We start from the raw sequence: 10,417 nt of genomic DNA, 5'->3' as shown, positions 1-10,417 counted from the left end.
TGACCAAACAAATGTGACGCATTTAGTACTGTTTGTTCCATTACAAGAGGCTGTAGTTTCCTTAAAGGAACACACCGACTTTTTGGGACTTTAGCTTATTCACCGTATCCCCCAGAGTTAGATAAGTCCATACATACCCTTTTCATCTCTGTGCGTGCCATAACTCTGTCTGACGCTCCCACTGCTAGCCTAGCTTAGCACAAAGACTGGAGGTAAACGGCTCCAGCTAGCATACTGCTCCCAATAAGTGACACTTGGGCACTGCTACTTGGGTGGAGTGATTTGCTCACCTCGCAGCACCTGAGAAGCCCCGTGGTGAGGAGCAGAGAGTTCGCTCAGAGTTGAAGTAAATCACTCCGCCCAAGTAGCAGTGCTTCGCCTTCTGAGAATATAGTTCCCAGTATGTAAACAGTTAGAAGATGGCTGTGTCTTATGTGACTTTGTCTTTTGTACACGCTGTGACTATACAAATCATAACATGTAAATAGGAAAATGTTGGCGTTATTTTGTCACTCATTGGGAGCAGTATGCTAGCTGGAACCGTTTACCTCCAGTCTTTGTGCTAAGCTAGGCTAGCGGTCAGACAGAGTTACGGCACGCACGGAGATGAAAAGGGTATGTATGGACTTATTTAACTCTGGGGGATACGGTGAATAAGCTAAAGTCCCAAAAAGCCGGCGTGTTCCTTTAAGCACATGGATGAACTGTCAATCATATCGAAAGTTACATTACGTTCTTTTGCATTCCTCTTTACCTATAACTGGACGGGCAGGATCATTTCCTTCTATGAAATCCTAAAAATCAAAACATATGAGTGCCTACTTGCCTCAGGGTTATAAACCCTGCAGTACCAGTCCAGTAAATGACATACCTGGGCTGAGCTAATAAAAGAACTTCCCGTTACGCACGTCACCCAAAAAAAACCCTACACCTGACAAGATACGTCAAAATACGCCTCAGGCTTTCACTACACAAGCGTCAAAAATAAAAAATAAAAAAATCACCCGGCCTCATTTCAGAGTGGGAATGGGATGATTTGTGTTGTTTAATTTTCTGAAATAAATGGCTCAAGGGAGCATTAGACATTTCTGCATTCATTTCAAATTCCCTTTAAAGTGGTTTGCATCATTTTTTTGCAATTTAGCATAGAAAAGAGACCTTAGGCAACACATTAGAGGAAATTATTGAAATCGATGACTGGAGAAGCACAAAACAATCCAAATCATGTTTATTTCCATTGGCCTTTTATTATTTTTTAATACAAAACGTAGAAATCACATAACCCTGCTGAAAACCGTGCGCATGAATATTTAAGAGCGTGTGGACAAAATGTTCTTGTTGCTCTTGGCATCAGTCGGTGTGTGGCGTCCAAAAGACAGATTTTGATGCCTGCGGCCACTGGCAGAAGATGAAGTCCATGGTGTTTCGAGAGCACACATGCATCGCCACACATCTCTCCGTGTTCTCTGGGGGCCACTTATTTGGATCCGAAGTAGTCGACCACTCCGCTGCCCTTCAGGCCGTCGAAGAAGAAAAAGTTCCTGTGCGGAGCATCTCTCTGAGACAGCGCCTGTCAAACACATGCAAACATATCTCATTCAGACACATCAGACGCCACAGACCTACAATTCTGTAATGAAGTGCTTTGATCGAATGCGTCGGACACATTCTCTGTTGTGGCGATGAAGACTGATGGGCGAGGGGCAGCGAGGAACAGAGAGCCATATGCGAATTGCAGCCTGTTTCATCATGCAGGGAGATGGCGAGACAGCCTGGCTTCACTCCACCGCCATGTGGGTTCAAGGCCTGCCCAGCCACCGCCTCCGAGACCATGGCATTCACTCCATCACCCCACACAGCCCTTATCCCCAGCCTGACAAAGACCCCACCGCATCCCGGCCCGGGCTATGACATCACCCTCTAAGAGATATATTGACGTTTAGCATTTACTGTATTCCGTTGTGTGCAACTGGAATGGGTTTTTGTTTTTAAATTGCCTACGCAACAGGAGATCCTCTTTACGTCCATAATCCAGGTGTAATTATCCACTCTGGACTGACTGATTACATCACTACGCTTTGTCTTATTTAATCTCTTTCAGTCATATTAGAAGATTTCAGCAGCTCTCCGCTGGATTTCATCAGTGACCGGAATATTACCTCGTCATTTCTGGCATTTACACACTGTCAACAGATAAAACTTTTGGATTTAGCCCAGATTCTGATGGAGAGGGCAGCTGCCATACGCTTCTCACTGTGCCTCATCAGAAAAGTCACTTTCGCAGCTAGTGAAAGCGGATGGTTTTGTGGAGAACCAGAATGAAAGGTAATATGGAGGAAGAAAAAGCTAAAAGTGTATTCATTTCATGTATAAATGGAACAGTAAAAGCTACAGTAAACAAATCTACAATCAAGACTTTGGCAAGTATAAGGCCTGGGGATACCAGCATGGGGTGCTACCCAGATTGCTCTGGCCACTGCTTGTTTATGAGATACCCATCTCTACTGTGGAAAGGAAGATGAACAACAATTTGAGGAGATGGTTGGGCGTTCTGAAAAGCTTCTGCTCCATAGGCCTGTAGAGCACAGACATCAAGCTGCAGCTGCCAGTAAAATCAGTGGTGGAGGAGTAGAAGGTGACAAAAACACGGCAGGCTATGATGATGTGAGAGAGTAAAGACGCAAGAGAACGTCAAGCGGACATTGAGGTTAGAAACAGTCACAAGTGGTTAGCTGGCAGAGCATTGAGGGATGCTGAGGAGCGCCTGCATCATGCTGACATCGTCGGGTTTAAATTTGACGAAACATCGAGTAAGGAGGTGCCTATTTGATAACCCGCAGAAGCTGTAAACTCAACCAAGTTGGAAGAAGGTGTCTTGGGAGTAAGAGGGGATATGGCTCAGAGATGGTGCAATGTCAATGGCTCAGAGATGGTGCAGTGGGAGTACCTGTAATGGTACGTATTTTTCATAGACGTAAATAGATCAAAATCTCACCTTGACAATCTCTTGTCCAAGAACACCTCCGACTACAGCGCTCACTGGGGCCATCTCAGAGAAACAGTAACTGTGAGGAGAAAACACAAGCCGGGAGTTGTAGTTAACTTGGAGAGAAAAGCACAAAGTACAATTCAGTTTTTATGCATAGCTTAGTATATCCGAACAGCTGAATGCATATACTCCATTTGATAGTGTGCGTGAACACATGCGCTCGACACATGCACACTAGAAAGTTTAATCTTTGTCCATTGTGTTATTTCTCACCATTATGATTGATAAAAATGTCTTCTACTCATTCAAACTAAAGCTGCGTGTTTCCCTTAACCACTTTATGCAAATAATTAGTAAAAAAAAAAAAAAAAGTGTGACCTGAGTTTTTGCAGTTATTCTATGCATGTGCAACACAAAATGATCACGCACAGAATGTCGGAATTAATATAATTTTTTCTGAGAGCTCCGACTTTTACATTGTGAACATTGTACCACCTGACCGTGGCAAATTTATTTTGCCGTTGATCGTGTTGATATAGAAGCTCATAATACCGAGTCAGAGGACGTGAAGATCATGGGTTATTATCTCGTAATTGCGGTAATTACAACATGGCATGAATGCCATGGATATGTATACGCAGAAGCCACATTCGACTGTTCCAGACATGTTGACATGTCCGCCATCTTGGTACGACCAACATTTCAGATGCTGTTGTCACTCAACCTTTATGGTTGTGTTCATGCCGTTCTGATATGGCAGACGGCTTACATATAGCAGCCCATTGAAACAGCTGCAAATGAGGCATCTATGTGACTATGGTGAATACAGCATGTATACCCTAGTGTACAATGAACTACAGTTTGGGCTAAACTGAGAAGATCTACGCTACATTGCCTCTCATTTTTCTTCTTCTTTTAAATGTCATGCCTGCCTCTGACTAGTTAAAAATAATTCATCTTTTAAAAAACGTTTGCATTCAGTTCCATTCCGTTGCACTCTGTCTACTTAGGAACCTGGTCAGGGTCTGGTGAACCTGAAACCAGACTTAACTATCTTGGTCAACTAGTCATTCACCTACTAGATTTGCACATCCTTGGTTGGTAGGGAAAAAAAAGATGTTGGAGAAACTTAATGTGAACACCAAGTTTCTGGGTCAGTAAATACCTGACAAAAGTGTTGGGGAGCAGCTCCGAGCTCAGGCCCATGGTCTCGAGAACATCGTCGCGGATTTGCAAGAGCAGGTGAGAGTCCTCACCAAAGCTGTCTGGTTGAGGATCACGACCTTTATCTGTGCGAAACTTCAGAAGCACTGTTAGAGGAAGTAAGAGAAACTGAGTGGGGGAAAGAGTGGGTTTTCCACATTAAAAGAGGACGAGTAAAGGAAAGACGAGTTTGAAGATTTGTGCAGTATGTGAAAAAGCATTCAGCCCCTTTAGGCTATTTTCCAAAGTATCACTTCCCCTTTTTGACTGCCCACCAACTACAACACAAAGAACCTCAGCCCACTGCATTTCCACCTGGCAGCGAAGCACACACACACACATCAAAGAAACACACACCCACTCATTCATGTTATCTCACTCTATCTGGCACATATATACAATTTCAGGTTTCATAGCTGAATTTCTTTATAGAATTTTCTCCAGATTGTGAAAACATCTGAGGGTTAGGAAAAAACAAATCATTGATGTAATAGTCGCACCACTGGGGTGATAAAACCTCAAATAAATCAGTGAGTTAAGACAGAGGAAACGGCTCTTCCTCAAAAGCTGTTTGAACTGATGTGTGGTATTTTTGAGCACAGAAATGTATTTAAAGTCTTGCTTCAGTGCACAAATAGGAAGTGTTATTTTTTCCATAAATGTAATACTAGATGTACTAGAGGGAGGGGCGGAGGTGTAGTCAGAGTCTGTTATAATGATAGAGAGGTGCGGAGGTGGCATGTTTTGTTTTTGAGAGCCACTGCACATGACTGGCCATGGACAGCCTGTGATGGAAAATGAGCCAGTCTCAGTGAGGACACCAGGTGAGCACTAGTATAAAAAGAGAATTGTTGACAATAATTACACAGATCAACAGGCCCTCCCCCTGATAACGGTGTGCAACAGACTGCAGGAAGAAACTGCAATGTGTTCAGTCGCCTAAACAAACTGAACCACTTAAGGCCCTGTTTGCACCTGGTATCCATATCTCAGGTGATATGATCACAAGTGGTCAGCAAAGCAATATAATATAATATAATATAGAGCTCCAAATCATCATATTAGAATGATTTCTGAAGGATCATGTGGCACTGAAGACTGGAGTAATGATAATGAAAATTTTGCTTTGCCATCACAGGATAATAAATATATTCAAATAGAAAACACTTATTTTAAATTATAATATTTCACAATATTATTGTAATTTTGATCGAATAAATGCAGCCTTGATGAGCATGAGAAACTTCTCTCAAAAATGTACAAAATCTTCCTGGCCCCAAACCTTTGACCACTAACATATATTTATGGGTTTTTCCAAATCGTTTCTATCCTACAGTTGTCTAAAGACAGTCTGGAATATAGTTCGGACAATAAACCTGAAGATCAATCAGTAAATTCCACAATTTAGGAAGGAAACACCTATTTTCCCATTCATTTTATCTGATGAATTGAATTTTTTTTTATATTTAAATAATCTGAAGGTGTACCTTGCAGAAGAAAGTAGTCTGCAGGAATGCGCTTTAGGTTGCTTTTGGCTTTCTCATTCGTCCAGTCAACCTCCAGGGCTTCTTTGAGAGAGCAGAAACTAGCAGTCTACATAAAGAGAGATTGAGGGGAAAAGTTAAAGCATTAATTTAACTTTGAAAGGATGTGAGTGAAAACTGAAAAAAAAACATAGTTTACAGACATCAAATCTACCAACACACCAACCTTTTTCACCATTGTAGTCTCATTGGGGTCGACCTTCGGTTTCTTCGCCTCAGGACCGTCATTGGCCTCATTAGACCCTTTCACCACTTTCGGCTTTTCTCTGGCAAGTTCGAATAGGAACATTAAAAACATTAATTTTTTTTTTTCACGCACAGACACTTTTCATATGCGTTTCATGACTTACTCTACATAGTGATGCTCCTGGCCGAGGTCGGAGAACATGTATCCATGGTAGCCAAACACGTCTCCACAGAAGACCTTAATGTTCCTGGAGGCACACAGCTGGTCCACTCGCACCATGAGGTCTTTGGAGCACCTGGTCAGACAAATCTGAACAAAACAACATGCATTATTATGTGGTTGTTTTCAAACCAGTGACCTTGATGCATCCTTAAAACGCATCTTGCTAAATTGGAGGAACAAAAGTTTGGCAATGACCGACAACTGACCAGCACATTAGCACTCTTATCCAAGGTCCCAAACCTCTCACACCCCCCATTTTTGGTTTGAGATAAGAATGGGGTGGCGTATTAATACCCATCTGATATACCAATGGCATGTGCCACGATGCGTTAACTGGGTGTATCGTAAAGGACAGCTGAATCATCACTTTATCTGATGAATTGGGTTTACTATTTATTTTGGTTGTTTACTTCCCTTGTCAGAACACCATCTGTCACTTCATAACTTAAAGTACACCTGAAACGAACTGATTATCTAAGCAGGCCTTTTGAAAAGATGTCCAAAGGTTACACAATCCACACCTGGATATCAACAACACTTCTCAGAAATACTGTTGCAATGAAGTAGTGCCCTTAGGAGTAACACCTTCACTACTGTTCAAGTTCATCTGGGAAATTATGAAACATGTGGCGAGACATTGTCTTTTGACACATTCTTCCTGTGAGCATTATGTGCCTCCAGGCAGCCAGACGACTCCAAAGAACACATCTTTATCAAGCAGTGACCTCTAGAGGATGCAAAGAAGAAACTAATCATGCCACAATGGATGGAATATCAATCAGAGCTACCAGCATCTACCATGTACCTCCACTAAATAACATGGCATTACATGAGGTCAAATCTATAATTCAGTTTAAGTTTTTGGCTTTAGTCCTCCACTACCTTCAGTCCTTCAAACCGTACACCCCAGCCAGGCCACTTTGAACAACTTCTTATGTAAACCTAGCCTACTATAAAAAAACACAATAAAAGTATCATAAAAGTGGTCTATGATGGCTTTGTGTGAGGAACAGACTGAAATCTACGTTTTATGGACAACTTCTATGCACTTTTGCATTACTTTTGAAGCTATAAAAGGTCATGTGACTATAAATGTAATTATGGAAAAGGATGAACAGTACATTCTTTTCTTCTTGTGTGTTCTACAGAAGAAAGTAAGTCATGCAGGTTTGGAACAACATGAGAGTGAGTAAATGATGACAGAATTATTATCTTATTTTCCTTATCATGTCATGTCTTTGATGTTATGCATTTCCACTACATAAGAAAATAAATCATGCTTTTGTAAATTATTTATAATTAATAATGTTACATTTATATAGCGCTTTTCAGGGTCTGAGAACATGTATCCATAGTAGCCAAACACGTCTCCACAGAAGACCTTAATGTTCCTGGAGGACCACAGCTGGTCCTCAAAAATAAAGTGGAATATATGGCATACTAAGTTATAATTGAGATAATAAGTCAAAATTATTACATAAGGGCAAAAGGATGGCATGCTAAGTCAAGCCAAAATTATGACATACTAATTCGTAATAGAGATAAAAATGTGAAATGATGACATCATAATTTTAAAAGTTATAACTGACTAAAAAAAGTATGCAACTTCATCATAATTATGACATGACATCATTATGACTTAGTATCATCACTTTTTATATCATCAATATGAGTGTGATGATTTTTCTTATGTAGCAGAAATGGGCCTCCATAGATATAAATCATTTATTTGTGATTCTGAAAATCAACACCTGCACTAGCAATGCTTTGTACTTGTTGCACAAAAACCTTCTAGTACGTGTTGTTTTAAATGATCTTTTCACGTATGCACAGGTCCTGACAATTAATTAATTCAGTGTATTGTTGGCTATCTCTTTACTAAACAACATGCGTTGTTTATTAGGAAATCGCATGTTAAAAAAGACCACACATAAACAAGAGAAGACAAAGACATATACACGCAATGTTTTCTGTGCACTTCTCAACGAAATATCAAGAGAAGCAGATGAAAGAGAATAGATGATGTTAACCCCACCCCTCCCTCCTCTGTCTGTGTCCCACCATCTCTTCCGCCTCCTCCTGAACTCTCACTAGCACTCCCAGAGGGACAGTTCAGACAGCTCCCAGAAAGAGAGAAGATGAAAGACTGACTGTCTGTGCTTTGAACAAGGTATGTATGCTGACTGCATCTTCCACAGCCAACAACAGAGTCCCGATTTATAGAAAATATGGCCTGGAACATATCATTTGCTTGGAAAAGACCAAACTCAGATAAAAGTCTGTGCCTAGATCTGACGCTGGCTGTTCATAGATGGGTTCACGCTGAGGTTAAGGGGAAAATAAGGGGAAAAAGAAGATATATAACCAGCCTAAACAAAAATGATCAATTGTGTATAGTGACATCTAGTGGACATGAAAGGCTCAAAGGAAAACAATCTATCATTGATGAACCTCAATCACACCTGATCCTCCTGATGGTGATAAAAAAAGTGTATGTTTATATTTGAATTAATTATTATAACTGCCCATTAATATATTCATAAAGTCAAATGGAATGAAAAAAGAAAAAATCCAAATTTTGAATTTTGATGTTAAAATATCTTTGGAAACAATATCAAAAAGTAAAAACTTCAAGCAAGGAAAACTATACAGCTGTTTAATAGGTAGGCTACAGTTATTTTCTGTAAAATGCCTTTCTCTTCTTTTTTGTATTTTTCTTACCCCTGACATGTTTAGTTATATGTACTCTTGTTATGTTCATATTAAATTTCAATAATAAAAAAAATAAATAAATCAAACCTGATCCATCTTAAAATTACAGCAAGTCAAAAAGACAGTTCCTGTCCATCAAACTTTCCATAGAATTATTACATTTCTTATGGGATTTTTGTACAAAAAGATATATTGTAATATGTGCTGTAAAGTTGCATACCAAATTTGGTCCAATGCTGTTTTGCATGATTTTATTCTATTTTATTTGCAATGTGCAATTTGTCTCTTAAATATTTGTTTGATGACCAATAATCAAATAGTAGTTTTGAATATAATAAAAGATTGTATGTCTGTCTTTTGTGTGCTTTAGGTATGTCAAGTCTACAGATTCTGGCACTCACCGCATCAAACTGGAAGAAAAAGTCATCCGGCTTGCTCTCCACTGGATCGGTGTCTGCCTTCACTTCCACCATCGGGTTGAGGAACTGAGCTCTCTCCAGAGAGGCCCGAGCCTGGTTTTTTCCATCTGCATCCACAGGAATCAAGAACTGAGCACGTCTGGACTCCTCTGTCACCTGATTAATGGAAGTCATAAAAAAAAAAGTCCACTTAGTTAGGTAGCTATTAAGGTGCTGTTATGAGCCTCAGTCACCATTCAATTGTATTGCATGTCTTTTCCATACAATAAACAAGTATTACGACTTCTTGTCATTTTGCCTTACATCTCCTTTTCTGTTCCACAGTGGAAAAAAAGTCAGATTTGGAAGAATATGAATAAGAAGGTGAGAGAATGATGACAGAATGACGTGAACTATCCCTTTAAGTCAGTCTAATTAATACCTGCTCATGGTCCAGGAGGGTCAGTCCTTTGACTCCAGCCAAAATAAGGTTCTTTGCTACTTCTGCTCCAAGTCCCCGGAGTCCAACAAGAAGTACACGTGATCCCCTAAGTCTGAAAATGCAACATTTATATAAACGTCATATATTATGTTACATTATATTGTTTACTATTTATGCACAACTAGCTCAAAAATGAATTCGTGCGGTGGCCCTAATACACTATTTTTGTTTCAGACAAAAAGCACGAATGTGAAAGATTCACAAATAATGCGTTTGAAATCATGTTTATGATTTCTGCTAGAGAATTATTCTTAAACGGTCGAAAAAAATATCTTATAATAACATGAATACGTTTGTTCTTTATGTACGTTATCGAATTGTCCACAAACCTCTTTTGAGCATCCAGACCCCAGAGGCGAATCTGACGATCATATTGTGCAGCCTCCTCCTCGCTGATAATATTGTCTTCTTTTTCGATGGTATCAATCATTTCAAAATATTTCCGTTTTTAATAATAAGTTGTAAGAAATTAACTGAGAGGCTAGTTTGAATATTCTACGCTCTGTTTTTTCCACTGCCCATTCAAAGGGACAAAAGTGCCGCTTAGAGATACTCGTAAAGGCGCACAATGATGACGTATGAGTTGGGCAAAAGCGCCAGATTCAGAGCACAACAATGGACATGGATACACTCTAAAGCTTTTAAATACATCACACAATG

General features: G+C 39.9%; 1 protein-coding gene across 1 annotated transcript; it reads right to left on the bottom strand.

Moving 5' to 3' along the window:
• Window positions 1–1,199: 1,199 nt before the first annotated feature.
• Window positions 1,200–10,331, bottom strand: sae1 (SUMO1 activating enzyme subunit 1). Its single transcript, XM_084418161.1, has 9 exons — window positions 10,087–10,331; window positions 9,698–9,809; window positions 9,259–9,432; window positions 6,087–6,232; window positions 5,903–6,002; window positions 5,680–5,785; window positions 4,155–4,299; window positions 2,996–3,065; window positions 1,200–1,570 (listed from the first exon to the last, which is right to left on the bottom strand). Exons 1-9 carry the CDS (start codon window positions 10,185–10,187, stop codon window positions 1,478–1,480), a joined length of 1,047 nt encoding a protein of 348 aa, XP_084274287.1. The 5' UTR covers window positions 10,188–10,331; the 3' UTR covers window positions 1,200–1,477.
• Between the last annotated feature and the right edge of the window lie 86 nt (window positions 10,332–10,417).

The sequence above is a fragment of the Rutilus rutilus genome, assembly GCF_951802725.1.
Source record: "Rutilus rutilus genome assembly, chromosome: 9".
NCBI lineage: Eukaryota > Metazoa > Chordata > Actinopteri > Cypriniformes > Leuciscidae > Rutilus > Rutilus rutilus.
This window is presented reverse-complemented; position numbering and strand designations above follow the sequence as displayed.